General features: G+C 64.4%; 2 protein-coding genes across 2 annotated transcripts; both read right to left on the minus strand.

The window, feature by feature from the left end:
• Positions 1 to 4,339: 4,339 nt before the first annotated feature.
• On the minus strand, positions 4,340 to 9,728 carry DOK3 (docking protein 3). The gene is made up of 5 exons (XM_067535178.1): positions 9,672 to 9,728; positions 6,800 to 7,093; positions 6,214 to 6,307; positions 5,649 to 5,821; positions 4,340 to 5,517 (listed from the first exon to the last, which is right to left on the minus strand). The coding sequence occupies exons 1-5, from the start codon at positions 9,726 to 9,728 to the stop codon at positions 4,636 to 4,638; spliced, it is 1,500 nt and encodes a 499-aa protein (XP_067391279.1). The 3' UTR covers positions 4,340 to 4,635.
• DDX41 (DEAD-box helicase 41) lies at positions 8,851 to 19,194 on the minus strand. The gene is made up of 16 exons (XM_067535188.1): positions 19,046 to 19,194; positions 18,585 to 18,744; positions 18,418 to 18,492; positions 17,936 to 17,996; positions 16,800 to 16,936; positions 16,488 to 16,560; positions 16,156 to 16,309; positions 15,873 to 16,009; positions 15,415 to 15,577; positions 14,729 to 14,860; positions 14,449 to 14,520; positions 14,055 to 14,151; positions 11,792 to 11,941; positions 11,457 to 11,528; positions 10,882 to 10,992; positions 8,851 to 10,553 (listed from the first exon to the last, which is right to left on the minus strand). The coding sequence occupies exons 1-16, from the start codon at positions 19,046 to 19,048 to the stop codon at positions 10,417 to 10,419; spliced, it is 1,734 nt and encodes a 577-aa protein (XP_067391289.1). The 5' UTR covers positions 19,049 to 19,194; the 3' UTR covers positions 8,851 to 10,416.
• Between the last annotated feature and the right edge of the window lie 234 nt (positions 19,195 to 19,428).

Raw genomic sequence — 19,428 nt, forward strand, 5'->3', positions numbered from 1 at the left:
ATTTACATTTTTCATTTGCTGGAGAACACTGGCTGTGGGCAAAATATTTCAATACATGTAATAAAAAGAATCCACCCGCCCCGGCAAAGAGCTGCTCCATTCGAACCTTTCAGAAGAGAACCACCGGGAAAATGCAAAGTTTCTTGCCAAGTGAAGTTTTCACTGAACTCCGCTCAGCCTGGGCTCTCCAGACCCCCCAGCACGGCCCCCTCCCACCAGCTTGCAACATCAGAACCAAATGGGGGGAGGGGTTCCAAGAAGTAGCTGACCCAGCAAAAGAGAAAGGGCCAGCCTGGAGCCTGGTTTGTGGGGGGGCAGGGACAGCACCCACTGCTGCTCCAGACTGGGAGAGACCCCTCGGCCCGCCTCTCTTTACACAGCCCTTCGAGCACGGATACCACCTAGCCTAATTCTTCATTAACTCTCTCCATAGCCGGCTCCCTTCCCCCCAGTCGGCACCTACCCCATGGCCTGGGACTGGCTTCCCCGCCCCGCCCCAACAGCAAGCTGCTCAGGGCAGGGTCCGTATCTGCCTGCAAAGTGCCATGCAGTGCTATTATACACCTGGCATAGTCACGCCTCCTCCCCGGCGTGGGTGCACCTCGGGCCCCGGGGCAGCAGGCACTGCTGCTGAGCGGACGCCCTTGGTGCAGGTAAAGGGCGGGACAGCCTCGGCTCTAGCTGCGTTTCCAGCGCCTCTCTTCTATTCACAGCTGCCCCACCGATCCGCAGCGTGCCCCAGCTGCTGGCAGATACGCGCCAACCCTTGGCATCTCTTCAGCCGCCGCTATAAAGGTGATCAGCCAAACATCTGTAGCTGAAATTAACCTTCTACTCCCGTGCAAGGTCTCGGCACGAGCACCTGCCGTTACGGACGGGGCTGGGTGCTGGCCCTGTTTGGACGCCTGCAAGGGCCGTGCGGCCTGGCTGGGGATTCAGAGATTCGGGGTATGGCCCCGCAGCCCACCTGCACCTCTCTGAGGACTCCCAAAGCTTCATCTGGCAGAAAGAGGCAGGGCGGGAAGACCTGTTCCCGGCCCTGCCCAGAGCCTCAGCCCTGGAAGCCCCCAGCTGAGCCAGGCTCCCAGCTCTGCCCGCCCCCAGCGTTGGCCCTGGAGCTGCAGACCTGGCCGACCAGGCTCCCCGGCCCTGCAGCGCTCCAGGAGTGGGGGCAGGAGCCATGGCGGGAATCTGGTCTGTGGGTGGCAGGAAGTTCGACCCATGCGACACGCTGCCACGAAGGGCTGGCATTCACCGAACCGGCGTTGTCCCGGAAATTCCTCTGAGCAGCTCCACGCGTAGCTAATCCCACACTCGCCCCAGCTCCAGGCCTGCCCTCAGCCATTCCCCGGCCTCGCCGGAGCCCCTTTGTAAGCCCTACAGCCTCTCGGCCTTGCCGAGGTCAGTCCTGCCGCACCCCCACGGGAAGCCCCGGCAAGCCCCGTCCATGGCGGGCCCCCCCAGCAGCGAGAGCAGTTCGGGGAGGCCCCACCTCACTCCATGGAGCCCCAGCCCCCCGGCAGAGTGCACAGTGCAGGGGGTCGCCCAGCACAGGCCCGGCAGCGAGGCCTGTCTGCAGGGCAGCCCTTCCTGCCATCCCCGTACTGGAGGCAAAGCGCTGCCACGGTTCCGCCCCTCCCTGGCCAAGGCCTGGGCCAGGCCCTGCGAGACGCAGCCTTCGCGCCTGGGGGATCCAGCCGACCCCCGCCCCTCCCACCGCTGCCCAGGGGTGCAGAATGGGCAGGCAAACTGGGCAGCTAGCTTCTTCTGCTCCTGCCCCGTGCCCGGGCTCTGCTGGCCGCCACGCGGGCGTGTGCTGGGAGGGGAGCCGGCCGTGGGCTCGCCTGGCCCTCAGGCAGCGGCTCCCAGCCTCAGACAGTAGCTGGAGCTAGCTCCCGCACATTATCCCTAGCAGCAGCCCAGGCCGCTGGCTCCCCAGGCAAGCCCAGCTCCAGGGACACCCAGTGCCACACTGCTGCCTGCTGCATGCAAGCCCCTGGGCAGGGAACCGCTGCACCCCAGGCTGGGCCCCTGGCTCCACGGTGGCTGGTGTGGAAAGCCACCGGCAGACAGGACCCTGTGATGGGCAGTCTGGGTGGGGTCCCGAGCTGCTGGGGGTGATGCAGCACACGGTGGGATCCAGCCTGCCCTATCCCAGCTCCCAGCAGTGCCCTCCCTGAGGGCTGCCCCTGCTGCAGGCCTCAGTCAGCGCCAGGTGGGCCCTGGTGCATGCCGGAGAGCAGAGGGGAATGGGGCTCCTCAGCAAAGAGGGGCTGGGGTCCTCGTGGACAGTTCTCTGCAAAGCTCTGTGCAACATGCAGCGACTGTCAGCGCAGCTAGCTGAACGGGAGGGCTAGACTCAGAGAAGGTGGGGGGTGGAAGGGACCGAGTCAGCTGGTCCCACCCCTGCTCACAGCAGGGCCCAGCCCCCCTGAATCATCCCAGCCAGGCCTTTGTCAAGCCTTAAAAACCTCCAACGATGGAGATTCCACCACCTCCCTCGGTAACCCATTCCAGTGCTTCACCACCCTCCTAGGAGAAAAGCTTTTCCTAATGTCCAACCTAGACCTGCCCCACTGCAACTTGAGACCGTTGCTCCTTGTTCTGTCATCTGCCACCACTGAGAACAGCCTAGCTCCATCCTCCCTGGAACCTCCTTTCAGGTCGTTAAAGGCTGCTATCAAACCCCCCTCATTCTTCTCTTCTGCAGACTAAACAAGCCTAGTTCCCTCAGCCTCTCTTCATAAGTCTTGTGCTCCAGCCCTCTCATCATTTTGGTTGCCCTCCGCTGGACTCTCTCTAACTTGTCCACATCCTTTTTGTAGTGGGGGGCCCAAAACTGGACACAATACTCCAAATGCGACCTCACCAGTGCTGAGTAGAGGGGAATAATCACTTCCCTCCATCTGCTGGCAATGCTCCTACTAATGCAGCCCAATATGCTGTTAGCCTTCTTGGCAACCAGGGCACACTGCTGACTCCTATCCAGCTTTTTATCCACTGTAACCCCCAGGTCCTTTTATGCAGAACTGCTGAGTAGCCTGTTGGTCCCCAGTCTGTAGCTGTGTATGGGATTCTTCCTTCCTAAGTGCAGGACTCTGCACTTGTCCTTGTTGAACCTCATCAGATTTCTTTTGGCCCAATCCTCCAGTTTGTCTAGGTCACTCTGTATCCTATCCCTACCCTCCAGGGTATCTACCACTCCCCCCAGCTTAGAGTCATCTGGAAGCTTGCTGAGGGTGCAATCTACCCCACCCTGCAGATCATTGATGAAGATGTTGAACAAAGCTGGAAAGGGATAGATAATAAGGAGATCCATAAAGCCACTCTCTAACTCCATGGCAGGCCCACACCCTTGATTTCCACAGGCAATTCCACAGGTCGCCCCCATCTCAAAAGAGACAGATTAGAATTGGAAAAAAGTACGCAGAAGGGGGGGATGGACCAGCTTCCATATGAGGACAGCTTAAAAAGCCGGGGACGGGGCAGGTTGGAGAAGAGACGCCGCCGGGGGTATGCTCGCAGTGTAAAATGATGCCAGGCATGCAGACAGTGACTGAGGACGTGTTATTTACCCCAGCCCATAAACAAGAAGCAGGCGTCACCCAATGAAATTAACGGGCAGCAGGTTTAAAACAAAGACAAGGCAGTTCTCACACCGCACAGTAAGTCCAGCGTTGGCGTCTCGCCCAGCTAGTCAGGTCCGCTACCCCCTGCGCTGGCCCCAAACCTCTGGCTGCCTGACTGGGCCGGGACGGGGGGCCCTGGTCACTCCCCTGCAGCAGCTGGCACCGTGGCTGGCGGAATGGAAGACAGGCCCCTGGGCAAGATGCACCATGGGTCTGCCCCTGTGGCCACTGCAGCGGTGGCCAGCACTGCCCACCCCTGCCAGCGCCGCTGGGGGCAGGCCCAAGCAGGAGCAGAGCGGAGTCCAGTGGCTGCCCAGCTTGTGGCCTGTGCACAGAGTGTGGGGGGCAGGACAGACCCAGTGGCCATGTGCCGGGGGAAGGGGGAGCTGCACAGGGTCCTCAGAAGATCCAGGGCCGGGGCCCTGCAGCCGGGCTGGCGACGGGAGCAGGAGCGCGGGTGTGGGTGGCAGGCGGGGTCGCTGCCGGCCATGCTCAGGGGACACCGAGGGGTGTGACCCACCCCCCTAGGTCACCGTGGCTCCCCTTCCCCAGCACCCCCAGGGCAGAGGCACTGGGCGCCCAGCCCATTAATCCTACAAGCAGTGCCAGCCACCCCAGCCCTGGCACGCCTTCAGCACAGGGCGCACGCTGCCAGGCTGGCTCAGTCCATCCATCCCTGGGCAGAACCCAGCTCTGCCCCTGCCCCTGCCCCTGCCGAGCGGCCCAGGTGCCCAGGCAGTGTCAGCCTGTGCCAGGCTGGGGAGCAGCCACTCCATCCCGCCGGAGCATCTGAGCCTCAGGCAGGCAGGAACCCAGGCGTCCGGGGCCAGCTTTCCCCTAGGGGGTAGGCTCAGCCTGCGTGCCGGGGAGAGCCAGGGGCTGCCGGCACCGCCATGGGCTCTGAGCTAGGGTCCGCGTCTCAGTCTGGGCGAGGCAGCAACAGGCTGGCTGCCCCAGCACTGCCAGCCCCAGCCGGCCAGGCCGGTGCCCAGGGCTGCCCCACCTCCTAGGCCCTGTCCAGGGGGCTGGAGCTTTTCTTGCCGGGCGCCTTGGGCGCTACCTCTCGGCTCAGGAGGGTGACTAACTTCTTGAAGCCACTGTTAGCTCTGGCCTTGGGGATGGAGCTGACCAGGGCGTCTTCCTCCCCCTCCTCCTCCTCCTCCCCCTGCTGCCGCCCCTCCAGCTCCAGCAGCCGCCTGTACTGGGCCTCCAGGGAGGAGCTGGCCTCGGTGCTGGGCGCGGGGGGGCTGCTCCAGCGCTTGGCCCCCATGCGGCTGTTGTCATAGAGGGGGTCGGGGTCCGGGTCGGGGCTGCTCCCTTCTGGGCACCCCCTGCAGCTCAGGGCTGACGGCCCCTGCAGCTCCACGGAGCAGGAGCGGCCCCAGGAGCAGAGGTTCTCGTAGAGATGCTCCGACACCTGCTTGTCCTGGCCCCAGGCCGCCCCCTCCGCTCTCTGCTCCACCCGGGTCTGGGTCTCGCCCCAGGGCGCCAGCAGGGGCGGCAGGCCTCTGTGAATGGAGGCGTAGACAATGGGGGGCTCAGCTCCTGCCCCCGCAGGGGCCCCAGACTCCAGGGAGCAGGGCAGGGCCTGCACGCTCTCTGGACAGAGCCCCACAGGCAGGTGCGACCTCCCTGCAGCCTCCAGGGGCCCGGGCAGCTGGGCTTCCTCCAGGCTGTGGGAGCTCACGGGCCAGGGCCAGGGCTCCCTGCCCTGCCCAGCGCTCGGGGCCTCGGCCAAGGGCTGGGCGTCCCTGCTCCTGCCCAGCTGGTTCTGGTGGGCGATGGCCGCGGAGACGGCGCTGCAGAGCTCAGCCGCCCGGCTGGTGCCGAAGGTGAAGATGCCCTCGCCCGAGTCGCAGCGGCGGCCCGCCTCGAAGGAGAAGGCAGCCTGCAGGGAGCAGACGGCAGCGTTAGCCGGGGACGGGGCAGGGACGGGGGCTCGCCAAGGGGCGCACGAGCTGCCCGGGAGAGGGGCCGAGGGGACTGCATGGCGGGGAGCTGCTGGGGGCCGCCCGGTACCTTGTCGTGGCCGAATTTGCGCAGGAAAGGGTAGGGCCAGGCGAGGAGGGGCTGGCGGGACTGGGTGGCCTTCAGCATCAGCCCCTCGGGCAGGGCGGCCAGCAGGTAGTGCCCGCTCAGGCTGCACCGGGCCGAGGCGTCCGTCCTGTGTGCCAGCACCAGGAACTCGCTCGCTGCCGGGAAACAAACCCACGGGAGAGTCACTGCCCGGCCCCCTGCCCCCACTGTGCCCCCCCCACCAGTCACTGCCCCCCCCCCACCAGAGTCACTGCCCGGCCCCCTGCCCCCACTGTGCCCCCCCACCAGAGTCACTGCCCGGCCCCCTGCACCCACTGTGCCCCCCCCACCAGTCACTGCCCGGCCCCAGTTGCCCCCCCGTGCCAGCCAGTTCCCTGCCCAGTCTCCAGCCATCCAGTTCTCCCTGAGCGCCCCAGGCAGGAAGCCCTTTCCCTGCCTCTTATCCCCCCTCCATTCCCAGCCACTCCAGTCCTTACTGGGGTCTCTGGTCCCTCCCCCTCTGCTGGGGTCCCTGTGCCTGCCCCCGCGTTGCCCCTTCGGTACGTACGGTCCTGCCAGGACGCGTAGAGGGTGTTTTCCTCCACGTGGAGCTCAGGCCCAGGGGGGTCCCGGGCGACGGCGGGCGCGGTCTCCTTCGTGCACTGAAAGCAAGAGGCGCTGAGTAGCAGCCGCACAGGCAGCGCCCTGCCCCGCCGCTGGCGAGCATCAGCCCCCGGGCACCACGCAGGGGAGACGAGGTGCAGCCAGCTCAGAGCCGCTGATGGCAAGGCCGTGCCAGGGCAGGCCAGGACTGTGCCGGGGGGCGGGATGGGGCCATGCGAGGGCCCGGGGGGAAGGAGGGGGCGGTGTGGGCAGGGCCGTGCCAGTGCCCGGGGCAGCCTTGCCATATCAGAGCCCCCGGGGGAGCTGGAACTAGGGGGCTGGGGCCGCAGCCCCTGCTGTGAAGTGGTTTCCATCATAGCCAGGTTTCCAGTTGGGGTCAGTGGCTCTCAGCATCCCCATAGAAATGTCCCAACGGCCCAGACCCCCTCCTGGGTGCTAGGGAGCCTGTGGGTACCCTAGGGAGCCTGGGGGCCAGCCCCTGGCTGGGGCCCGTGTGCCGAGGGGCAGCCCAGTGGTGGCTGGGTGGGTACCTGGAAGGCCAGCGCACAGAGCTGTGCTATCCAGTCGTCCCGCTGCTCGGCCGCCAGCACGTAGCTCTTCTCCGTGGTGTCCAGGCAGAAGGCAGCCGTGCCCTTGGGGCAGCCGTGGGCATCAGCCGGCTGCACCGAGACACAGTCTGCGAGCCGGATAACCCTGCGCTCACACTTCCGCAGGGACGACTTCTCTGGCACGGAGCCACCATCCCGCACGTCAAACGTCTCCAGCCGGGCAATGCCCCGGCAGCTGGAGGCGAAGAGCTGGGCACGCACCTTCCTCCAGGACTTCTAGGGAGGGACAGACAGGGAGACACTCACTACGGGCTGCCGGGCACCCGTTCGCCAGCTCAGGAAATGCTGGTGCCCATGGCTCCGGCCCCTTCGGTGCCAGCAGGAACCCCAGAGGGCAGCCAGTGGGAGGCAGCCTGGAGCAGAGTAGATGGAGCAGGACCAAGTAGCCCTGGCCCAGCCCTGGCAGGGGTTTGTCCAACCCCCCTTCGAGTTAGGAAGTTTCTCCTACGATCTAACCTCAAACTCCCTCGTCTCAGCTGACGCCCGTTGCTTCTTGCCCTCCCGTCAGCAGCCATGGAGACAGGCCTGGTATCGGGTCCCCCCGCGGGCGCTTTTCTCCAGACTAACCGTGCCCGGGTTTTGTAACCTTCCCGCCCCGGGTCAGATTTTCTGAACCTTCCATCATGGTTGTTGCTCTCCTCTGGACTTTCCCATTTGTCCACATCTTTCCGAAAGCGGCGCCTGGACCTAGGCCCTCGACTGCAGCTGTGGCCTCACCAGCGCCGCGCCGCGCCAGCCGGATCCCTCCGGTGCCTCCCAGGACACCCCTGCCAGCGCCCCAGAGCGACATCAGCCTGTTTCACGACTGCTTCGCACTCCTGGAGCAGTTAGGAGCCGGGCCAGCCCCGCTCCTTTGCCGCGTACTCTGCCCTCGCCAGCAATTCCCCACGGCGAAGCTGCGTGTTAGACTGAACCTTGCCTTTGTCTGCACTGAATTTCATCGTCTTGATTTCAGACCGATCCTGCCAGGAGAGGCGGCTTCGGGGAGGGCACGCTGCACCCTTGCCTTGCTGTCCGCCAACCCCGCCCAGAGCCGCGGCCCACTCACGCACAGGGACCCTGATTTTATTACTCTGCGGGGGGAACATCGACCCGTGAGCAGGGAGCCGGAGCCCCAGAGTGCCCTGCACACCAAGGGCTGACTGGGACAGGCACCTGCCGGGTTCAGGGCTCCCAGGCACCCCGCAGCAGCACCCCGTGGCTACCCCTGTGCAGCCGCCATTTAGACATGTCGCGGGCTGGCGAGGAACTGCTTCCTGGGGCCATGCAGCAAGCCAGCAATGAGCAGCAAGGAGCCGGAGGCCTGCCGCCTGCCTCCACGCTGCTCCCCCAGCCACCGACAGCAAGCTGGGCACGAGGCCGGCTGCTGGGCTGGTTTTAGCTCAGAGCTGGATGCAAATGAAGCCATTTTGAGCCATTTGTTCCCTCAACAGCAGCCCCACATCTGCTGCCTGGGCCTAGGGCCGGAGCCACATCCTCCCTAGAGAGGCCCTGCATCAGCCAGCACCTGCCAGCCGGAGCACAAGGGGAGGGGGCGGGCCGGAGCAGCACGGGAGAGGTGGCAGGGGAGCCTGGCCAGGCAGGGGAGTGGATTGATTTGGTTTGAAATGAGGGACCAGGGTGCTAGTGCTCAAAGGGCCGGGGAGGAGTTCTGTGCACGCCCAGCCCAGCCGCCACGGCTCCTTTGTATAAAATGAAAGCAGCCGAGGGCTGGCCGCCTCCGTTCCTGGCGCTAAGCGTGCACTGCCTGCTTCTGGGGGCTAATGCACCCTCAGCCCACCAGGCTTGTGCCCCTGCCAACGTGCCTGCACGCACCGCTCGGCTCCCACGGGGACAGGCTCCCCGCGATTCTGTTCAGCTCATGCGGGGGGGGGGATAGAGACTGTAGCTGAACGGCCCCTCCCATTAGCCAAACAGTCACTTCCCTGCCCCAGCTCATCACCCTCAAGGTCTCCCCGGCAGAGGCCAGGGGATTGCAAAGAGCCAGGGGGAACCTGAACTCAGACTGGCCCAAAAGCCCGGCCCGTCTGGAGGCAGAGCCCCTCGCTGGCCCGTGCTCTGCTGGGGCGCCAGGCCTGCTCACGCTCCGCTGCCCGAGGCGCGCTGGATGGGGACCTGGCACCTGCCCAGGGGAGGATGAGGCTGCTGGGGATCCGGCCCCGCAATCCGCCAGGGTGCCAGCTGCACGGGCCAGGTTTCATGCTCGGCAGCAGCCAGCCCCTCCCGACTGCAGGCCCCTCTGTCCCCGCCCCAGCTGCTATTTCCCTGCGGCCATCACAACCCCCACGGTGGGCGGCAGGGGCAAGTGGCAAGCCCTGCAGAATCCCCCTCCTGTCCCCAGCCCCCAGCGAGGGAGGGGCCCCTGTTCACACACCCCCTTCACGCAGGATTTTTTGGAAGTCTGTTTATTAACGTTACATGGCGAGTTACCCAGAGGCTGCAGCGTGGAGCTGGGATCCCGGGGGCCGGTGTGCTCAGAATGGGGGCAGGCTCCCACGTAAGCACCCACCAGCAGCGAGGGAGAGGGTCCCCCCACCCCACTCCAGCCTGGAGCTTGGGCCCAGGCCCCGGCGGAGTGAGGGATCAGACACGGCGAGGTCAGTTCTGGGGCAGGGACCAGGGCCCACTCCCCCTTCACTTGGGGGGTGGAGGGGGACTGACTCAGCCCCTCTGCAAGAGCTGTCACTTCCTGTTCTGGGCCTGGAGACTAACCCCCTCCTGCCCCCAGCCCCACTGACTGCCCTGGGCTGGCCAGGCCCCCCGTGTCCAGCACGCTCGGCCCCTCCCCCGTTACCTTTCCAAATCTGAAGTACTGGACACAGAGGATACCGTCCTTCACCGGGGACTCCATGGGCCCGGCCTGGCCTGGCCCTGCGGGCAGCACATCCAAGGCTGCCGGCAACAGGGAGCTGCGGCCACTGGAGTGGAGCAAGTGCGCAGGGAGACTTCCTTCTCTCACTCACTTCCCCTTTGCATGGCGTGGGGCGAGCAGCAGGCAGCACCCAGGCAGCGCCGCCCCCCTGGAGAGCAGTGGGGCAGAACGAGCATGGCAGAGGCACCGGGCGCGTGCTGGGCTCAGGCCGTCACGCCTAGAGGCGCTGCTCTGCTGCTCAGCCCCGCCGCAGCCAGGGACAGCGGCAGGCCCAGCCCTCGGCAGAGGGCCCGTTAGTGCTGTGGGGTGCGCTTCCAGCCCCCAGGCAGGCTTTGCCTCTGGAGCCCCAGCTCTCCTTTTCCAGGGGCTGGGGCCCAGTTTGCCCCAGGCCTGCATGTCGACATGGGCTGATGTAACAGGCTATTGCAGCATCGCTCCACTGCTTCCTCTCAGGCCTGGCCCAGGGGGGGGCCCTGCACCCGCACAGCTGGCTCGACGCTGCCCGCCCCACACGCTCTTGGGAAGAAATGGGGCCAGCTGCCAAGGCTGCTGGGCTGAGGGGAACTCTCCTGCCTGGGCCACCTGACACCCAAAGGTGCTGCCCTCTCCGCAGGGCAGGGCAGGGCAGGGCAGGGCCGGGCCGGGCCTGGCAGCAGCGGAGCCGGGGCTAAAAGTCCATGGAGCCGTGGGCGAGGTAGTCCTTGCGGCCAATGTTGCTGACTTGCTTGGTCTGCATAGCTTCCAGCTTGGGGCAGTCGGTGATGCGATGGCCCAGGCCCCCGCAGAAGGCACAGCCCCTCTCGTCTGCAATGGAGGGAGGGGTCAGACACGCCCACGGCACCTGGCCCCCGCAGCAGGGCTGGGCCATCCCTGGCACACACGGACCGAGGCCCAGACTGGGCAGAGTAGGGAACTGACCGGCCAAGTGCCAGGTGTGGGTGCTCTGAACGAGGAACTGCCCGCCCGCCCACCCGCCCGGCCAGCTGAGCTCCTTCAGACTGCCCCGTGCCCCAGGGCAGCGTGGAGGCAGCAGCCCGCAGACAGCCTGCCCCACCAGGAAGCCCCAATGCAGGCAGCAGTGCCAGGGTCCCTTCCGGCCCCAGGCCTTCGGGAGAGCCGCCAAACCCCTCACCTCCAATATCCAGCATGGTCTCGTCCCCACAGTGCAGCACCTGCAGCACCGGGGGCACCTTCTGCTTGGCTTCCAACAGCAGCGCCTTCAGGTCCATGAGCACAGACTCATCTGGGGCAGAGAGGCACGTCAGAAGCGAGCCCGGCCTCCCCAACCCCGGCAGGGCCCGCTGGGTTTGGAGCTCTGGGCCCAGGCATCCCTGGCCTGCAGGACAGAGGGCAACGCCCACTCCAGGCTACAGAGAGCCCGCAGGGCAGCACCCATGTGGGCATCGGGACAGCGGCACACCCTACAGTCACCCACCCTGCTTCTTGTGCCACAGCCGGGCCAGAGCTGACTGCGACAGGGTGCGCCCCGCTGAGCCCCGCCCCACACCCTGCAGCACCTGGGCGCTCCTTGAGATCTCCCCGGTAAGTGCGGACATGAGCCAGCCCTGCTCAGGTCGGGAGCGCTTGATGGCCACCCAGCCCAGGGGGCAGGCTCCCCTGGGGAGCACAGAGACTCCTGGCCCAGCTCCATGGCATGCCGGCCCCCAGCTGCAAACCCAGACACTGCCCGTTCCGTGCGCCCCTCACCACAGGCCTTGTTGATGAACGTGGTGGCGATGCCCGTGTTCCCTGAGCGTCCTGTGCGCCCGATGCGGTGAACTATGGGGAGAAACAGAATCAATACAGAGACCCGGGCAGGAACCCAGCATAGGGAACTCCCCGCCACAAGGACACCGCCCCAGCCATGGGCAGGAGACCAGCCACTGCAGGGACAGCCCAAGGACCTGTCCTCCCGCCCCGGAGATGAGCAGTCTGTGTAAGCGCAGCAATCTGCCTGGCTCCCACCCCAGGAAGCTTCCTCCCTGCTCCCTTGGACCCCCCCCACCATGAAAAGCCCCCCTGCGGGCTGGGCCCTCGCCTACCATAGTTCTCGATCTCCTCCGGCATGTCGTAGTTGATGACATGCTGGATGGCTGGGAAATCCAAGCCCTTGGAGGCTACGTCAGTGGCAACCAGGACATCCTTCTTCCCGTCCCGGAAGGCCTCGATGGCCTTGGTCCGCTCCTCCTGGTCTGGAAGGGCCCAGCACAGGTTTGCGAGGGCACCATTCTGCCAGCTCAGGACCTCACCCCCAATCAACTCCACACCTGGGGCAAGGGACTGGGACACAGCCACGTGCCAGCTACTAGTCAGAGACCTGCGGGGGCCAGAGGGACCAGCTGGTCTGAGGAAGGCTCACTCGCCTCCTTGGCCCATGCCAGGTGTGCCGTGCTGCCCGGCTGTGACCCATGGGAGATGGGGCCGAGCTCAGAGCAGCTCGTCACAACAGGAAGGTCGGGCCAGATTCACTGCAGAGGCCTGGGAACTGGAGTCTCTAAGTCCCTTCCCACGCTGTCCTACAGGCACCAGCCTTTCAGACAGGGCCTGGCGTGCCGCAGAATCCACCGTCCCTGCTTCCGTTCTAAGCCGCTACCTTTCTCCCCCTATGGCTGTGGACAGAGGCTGAGCTGATGCAGCGCCAGCTGCTGGAGTCTGCTGAGAGCCTGAAGCGCTAGCTGGGACAGGGGATCCCCACCCCTCCAGCACCATTTCTGCCACCAGGGCCCTGACACAGTCTTCCAACCCCTGCCCTGCCAGGACCCGCCTGCAGTTGCCTCCTGCTCTTCAGCTTCCCTCAGTCAGCTGGACTCCAGAGCACACTCCCAGTTGCAGGCTGCCAAGCTGTGCGGCCTGGAGATCAGTCAGCTGCCAGGCCCAGAGAGCCGGCTCTGAGCTCTCCCCGTTGCTGGTGCACATGGGGCTGGGGATGAGCCGGGCCCCCGGAGAACACAGCTAAAACTAATCGGTGTGAAACAGCGCCGGGCAGCGAGGTTCAGCTCTGCACCAGGTCTGGACTGAAGGCATTTCACGCTCTCGGTGCGGGGGCTGCAGCGTTTCAGAGGGCGCCATTAGATCGGCCAGTCTGTCGTCACAGGCCAGAGGATCCCAGACCCCCCTGCATGGAGCCCACTGACTTTAGTGCATTGAGACTAAACTGAGCCCCAGGCAGAGAACAGGCAAGAGCGAGGTGTCACCAGAGCTGTGTCCCCCGCAGCGGCAGGGAATTGGCTCAGTGAGATTTGCCCAGATGGCTCCAGATGGTGAGCCAGGCCCCCCCGCTGCAGAGGAAGGCGAAAAGTCCCAATCTGATCTAGAGGGAAATTCCTTCTCGAGCCCAAAGCCAGGAACCCGTTAGACGCTGAGCGTGCGAGCAAGACCCACCAGTCTGGCAGCTAGACAGAGGAGTCGCTCAGCAACCTCAGAGCACTGCTCCATCTCTCAGATGCTTAGTCTCCAGCTGTGGCCAATCCCTGACGCCCCAGAGGAAGGTGAGAAAACCCAGAAGAAGGTGAGAATACATCTAGGCAATTGTGCACGCCCGGAAAAAACTCCTTCCTGACCCTGGCAGGTGACCAGGTGACACCCTGAAGCCTGAGATGGGATTAGTCATTATCTTAACACAGAGGTACGAGGCCATGAGCATGCAGGCAAGTCACCCCCTTCATGGGCCATGGGGAGAAGGGGAAAAGGGAGACTCCGATTCCAAGGCCAGAAGGGCCCACTACGGCTATCCAGCCCAAGCCCCTGGCAGACCGGCTGGAGGATCTCTCCCAGAAACTGGACTTTTTAAAAGGTTTCTAATCTCCTCTTCAAGATCCCAAGCAGTAGGGAGTCCATCACCTCCTCTAACAAACCGTCCCATGGCCTCACAGCTAGGAAATGACCTCTTACGGCAAGGCTGACTTTATCTGGGGCTCTGGGGTGTGCTTTCCACATGGAAGGATCCGGTCACCAATCACCCTTCCCCTGGACAAACTGCCTGGGCCGAGCTCCTCTCACATCATGTCAGCAGGCTTGTTTCCATCGCAGTTCAGTCCCACTGCACCGCCTAGTCGAGGTTCTGGCTCCCAATCCCCGACTGGCATTAAATAGATCCGATTGGATCTAGGCTTTTACACTCATCACCCCGGCGACTACGGCTCAATTATAGACAGCTCAGGATCCCTGGGACTGGCACGGCTCCTGTGTCGCACCTGCGTGTGCAAGGTCAGGCACAGGACACGGGGGCAGCACGCCACTCCAGGCCGAGGCAACAGCTCTGCAGGGACAGCCACTCAGCAGCACACACTTGCTGCACTCACTGACCTTTCCCTCCATGTATGGCCACAGCTTCCACGCCCTTGAGCAGCAGGTACTCATGGATCGCGTCAACGTCAGCCTTCTTCTCCGCAAAGATCAGCACCTGCCATGGGGCCAGCGTTAGGGACAGAGACCCCTGCTCCGCACAGGAACAACCGTCGCCCTGACGCTGGAACCGCAGCAAGAGCCTGCGTGCCCTCTGCCGGCAGGACAGCATGCAGTGCGCCGCACCTGAGCGACGGGGCCTGTCGTTCGCCCTCCCACCCATGGTGACATGCAGGGCCAGGAAGAGCTGCACTGTGTCAGGGCTGCAACGGGACAGAGGTCTGCCTTCCAGCAGCAGGCGTGGCTACAGTCTGTCCCCACGCTGAGCTGCACGTAGCCGGTGTGCGGTACTCACGGGCGGCGGGGTCTTCTGCAAGCACTCAAGCAGATACACCATCTTGGCTTCCTCCTTCACGTACTCCACTTCCTGAGCACAAGACAGGGCGGCGGTTAGAGGTGTGCAGTGGCTGGGATAATAGGACAGAGGGCTGGTGCTGTCTGGGAGGCCCAGGTCGCAGGGCCCACAGAAAATCCCTCTGGCAGAGCCACCCAACTGGGCTGGGCTGGGGCCAGTGTGACCTGGCCATGCTGGGTCCAGCACAAGCCTCACGGGGACTCCCGCAAACGCAGCTCACCTGTATGACATCCAGGCTGGCAGCTCCAGCTCGCCCCACGTTGATGGTGATGGGCTTCACCAGGGCACTCTTGGCAAAGTTCTGGATCTTCTTGGGCATGGTGGCACTAAAGAGAAGGGTCTGCCTCTGGCCCTGGGCAGAGCCGAGGGCCGGGGGGTTAGCACAACCATTCGTCTAATGCAACAAATGGGCTGAGCTGATCTCAGCACCAGGCAGTGGGTGCTGGGCAGCGCCCCAGACTGCCAACGAGGGGGCCCTTGGAGATTAGCTTTATGCCAACAGGGCTGGGGCAGCACATGGTGCGATCAGAGCCCCATCAACACAGGGCCGGGTGGCACAGTAGGCAGAGATGGCAGCAGGCAGAGTGCCAAAGGCTGGGAAGCCAGGCCTGGTAGTCACTGTGACAAGCAGCAGGAATCAAGGCCCGGCAGGGGCAGCTGGGATCTGACAGGAAAACCTGACAACGTCACGCCATTAGCGCTGCCAGCCAGGACCCCTACCCTCCATGCCAGCCAGTGAGGCCCTGGCTAGGAGCTTGTCAGTGTTCCCAGGGCAGGTGGAGGGATGTGCTGGCAACAGGCACCTCTGGGCACTTGGGTGGGCCAGGCCAGGCACTCAGAACAAGGGAACGGAACACTTCAGGGCACAACCTGCCCATCACCCACACCTCCCCTGCAGCCGGGTACCTTGAAGTAGGAAAATATGGTGCGGATGTCTCCCTCAAAGCCCATGTCGATCATCCGGTCAGCCTCGTCCAGGGCCAGGTAGCGGCAGATGTCCAGGCTCACCATCTTCTTCTGCAGCAGGTCCATAAGGCGGCCCGGGGTAGCCACCATCATGTGCACGCCGCTGCAGGGCAGGACAGGGCAGGGGTCAGGGCTCTTGCACAGCCTGGCTGCAGGCGAGGAAGGGACCCAGAGAGCTGCCCACCTAGCCGGGGACCCAGCATCCCAGACCGCTGCCCAGCCGCATGCTGCTGGCAGGCCCTGTGCCCAGCGTCCGACGCAGGGTCCTAAGGCTGGGACTCCAGCTGGGCAGTCCCAGAGGAGATGCCATGCCCTGTGGGACGGGCTGCTGCGCACAGAGCTCCGAGCGCCTTTGCCAGAGAATAGGGCCCGCAGGTCCGGGCTGGAGCAGGACTTACTGTTTGATGGTCTCCATCTGCTCCTTGACAGACATGCCCCCGATGCAGAGGGCACAGCGCAGCAGCGGCAGGCTGTCCTCATGCAGCAGGCGGCAGTAGTACTCAAGGATGCCGTGGGTCTGCCGGGCCAGTTCCCTCTGCAGAGCGAGGAGAGCCCATTAATCCCCGCAGCTCACGCCGCCTCTCTCGGCCGACGCACCAGATCCCGTCGCCCCAGCAAGCCTGGTGCATCAGCCTGTGGCAGACCTGCCCGCAGCCCCAGGGCATGGCCAAGCACACTTACAGAGGGGCAGATGATCAGCCCATAGGGCCCCTCTCTCTTGGAGAACGGCAGCCGCTTCTCCTGCTCCAGGCAGAACATGACGACGGGGAGCGTGAACACCAGCGTCTTCCCTGAGCCAGTGAAGGCGATGCCGATCATGTCCCTGCCGGACAGGCTGCAGAGAGACGGGAAGCGGGTCAGCAGGAAAAGACCCCAACACAGCGAGGAGTCCTGTGCTGGCGCCAGGCCCGGCCCTGCCCTGCCAGGGAGGCCACGTGTGCCAGAGCACACTCCTGGCCAAAGCACGGCAGTGCCCGGGAGCTGGGAAGGGACAGCACGGGAGCAGCGCTCACATGGTGGGGATGCCCTGGATCTGGATGGGCGTCGGCTGCTGGATTCCCTTTTTCTTCAGGCCCCTCAGGATAGCTGAGAACAGAAAGGGGGGGGGGGGGGCTTTAGCAGCACAAAAGTGGCTGGAAACAGGGCTTTTCCCACCTCCCCGCCCCAGCTCCCAACAGCATGTGTTCCATCAGTGACACCCCACGCCTGGCCTCCAGACCAGCAGCTCAGGGGACATGGCTGTGACCCCTCCATTTGAGCCACAACCTCCAGGTCAGGTGGCACCAGTGATCTGATGAGCCGGAGCCCCCCCACCCCCAAGTCACCTGCCGGGAATTTCATTTCCTTGAAGCTCTTGATGGGTGGTGGGATGCCCTCGCCCTCCACCAGGATGTGGAACTTCCTGCGCACGCGGTCGTGCCGGGCCTCGGACATGCCCAGGATGTAATGAGGAGCCTTCCAGCTGGGGAGAGGATGGGGGAGAGGGTCAGAAAGGAACAGGAATGCCAGGCTGACCTGCGCTGCACTCACTGCCTTGCTCAGGCGGACAGCAGGCGGACAGGCCCAGCTGCGTACGCGCTGGCACCCCAGGATTCCAGGCTCCAAGCTGAGATGGCCTGAATGCAATAGCTGGGCCACCCACAAGGGGAGGACACAGCCCCAAGCCTGCAGCTCTGTGTCCACACACCTGGGCCGATGACAAAGTAGAGTAACTGAATGGTTTGCCACAGTGCGAAGGTATTTCCCCCACGGCAGATTGGCAAAGGCTCTGGGGTTTTTTCACCTTCCTCTGTAGCATGGGGCACGGGTCACTTGCTGGTGGATTCTCTTTGAAGTACCTTGAAGTCTTTAAACCATGATTTGAGGACTTCAATAACTCAGCCATAGGTCAGGGGTCTGTTACAGGAGTGGGTGGGTGAGGTTCTGTGGTCTGCGTTGTGCAGGAGGTCAGACTAGATGATCACATGGTCCCTTCTGACCGTAGAGTCTATGAGTCTAAGGGCCAGGGGGACTCTAATGCTGGCTCTGCCAGCCCAGTAGAGAAGGTGGGTGATTCACACAGGTTCCATGGCTCTGCCACGTGGGGAGACTGGGTTCCTGCTCCCTTCGCTGGGGCTCCCCCCGCGGCTCAGCACTTAGCCCAAAGTCAGCAGTTTGCAGGAGCATTTGCTATCACTATGGAACAGAAGGATCCCCAGTGCGGCCTGTAGTGTAATAAATGACAATGATACCTAACTTTTCTGTAGCATCATCACCCAGGGGCCTCACAGCAGGTTATAAAACAAATCAGTGTCACCATCCCCTTTTACAGATGGAGGAACTGAGGGACAGAGGAAATGACTTGTCCAAGCTCCCAGCGCCAAAGATAAAACCCAGGCTCCCAAGTCAGTACTTTATCCACTTGTTTGCCCAACCTCCAGTGTCCTTCAACTCGCACAGAGCTGATCCAAGCAGAGCGCACCTGGTTTTAATGGGATCGTCGTAGGTGATGCCCTTTGCCATCTCCTTCACAGACATCAGAGCTGCACAAAAACAGAGACGGAGGATCAACACAAGCTCTCTGGAGGCAGGCCCAGGCCCACTGGACACGCGACTTTGACAGCAGGGTTAGCAGTGAGGCAGCCAGAGCAAAGGATGCAGGGGGGAAGCACACTCAGAGCCAGAACAGGAGAAAAGTGGGTCCTGTACATGTGGGGCCGCTCTGGGGCAGGCACACTGCCTGGCATGACTGCAGTCTCTCCAAGCAGCAGGGGCTAGGGAGATGCTGGGACCCTGCACCCCTGCCCCAGCTGGCTGGGCTTCCACGTGAGGACAGCGCAAGCGCAGGCACTTTTCCTTCTGTCACTTCACCAGCCACAGGCAGGGAAGGAGTGTGAATGTCACTTCACAGCTGCGGTACCGCCCCCAGCTCTCAGTCTCAGGAACGCGGAGCCAGCTACCCACCTCGACCCTCAGCCACGCTCTCCAGGATCTTCTCCTCCTCCTTCAGCTGCTTCTCCTTGGCGGACTCCTTGCGCGCTGGGGAGTTGGGGAGAAGGGGAGTTAGGCGTTACCGCCAGCTCACAGATGGCTGCCCCGCCACCAGGCGACCCCCAGGGTCCCCCTCCTACCTTCCGCCTTCTCTTTGAGGTGCTGGTGCTGGTCCAGGAGGCTGACGTTGGACTGGGGGCCCAGCGCGATATCGTCCTCATCGCCCCTGTGCTCGCCGCTGCTGTCCCGCTGCTCCTCCTCCAGCACCCCCTTCCGCCGCATCTGCAGCAGCTTCTGCAGCTACGGGAGGGCAGGGCACGAGAGCTCCAGCGCCCACCGGCACCGGGGCCGGCACCGGGGCCAGGGCCAGGCCGGGTCCGGCTCCCACCCCGCTAGCGAACGCAGCGTTCACCCCCCCCGCATCCTGCCCGGCCCCTGCCGCCTGCCCCGTCACAGCCCCAGGGCCGCGGGACCCCGCAGCGGGGCAGGGAACCGAACCCCCGCACGGGCTTCCCGAGCCCCCGGGGCAGCGCCCGCCACAGCCGGGCCGGGCCGGGCCGGGCCCCCCCCATCACCCGCCCCCCGCCGACCCCCCCATCACCATCTGCTGCTTCCGCTGCTTGACCGGCACGTAGGGCACGTAGCCTTCATCCTCCTCATCCTCATCCTCCTCCTCCCCGGACGGGCCCGGGCCCGGCACCGGCGCCTCCTCCGCCACCTCGCGCGGCCTCGGCGGGGAGACGGGCACAGGGTCACGGGCCGGGCCGGGCCAGGCCGGGCCGGGGGAAGGGGGGAGGGGCAGGGATCGCACCTTCCTGTCGCTTCCGGCCTCCATGGTTCGGTCCCCGCGGCCTCCCCGTCGCCAGGCGAAACGGCCCCAGCCAATGAGCGTCGGCTCCGGGCCTGGGGGCGGTGCCCTACCGCTGGACAACACCGCACAGATGCACCACGTGACGTGAGGGGGCGGTAGCGCGGGCGACGGGC

This window comes from Emydura macquarii, unplaced genomic scaffold, assembly GCF_026122565.2.
Source record: "Emydura macquarii macquarii isolate MOO-44397 ecotype Brisbane River unplaced genomic scaffold, CSIRO-AGI_Emac_v2 contig_378, whole genome shotgun sequence".
Classification (NCBI taxonomy): Eukaryota; Metazoa; Chordata; order Testudines; family Chelidae; genus Emydura; species Emydura macquarii.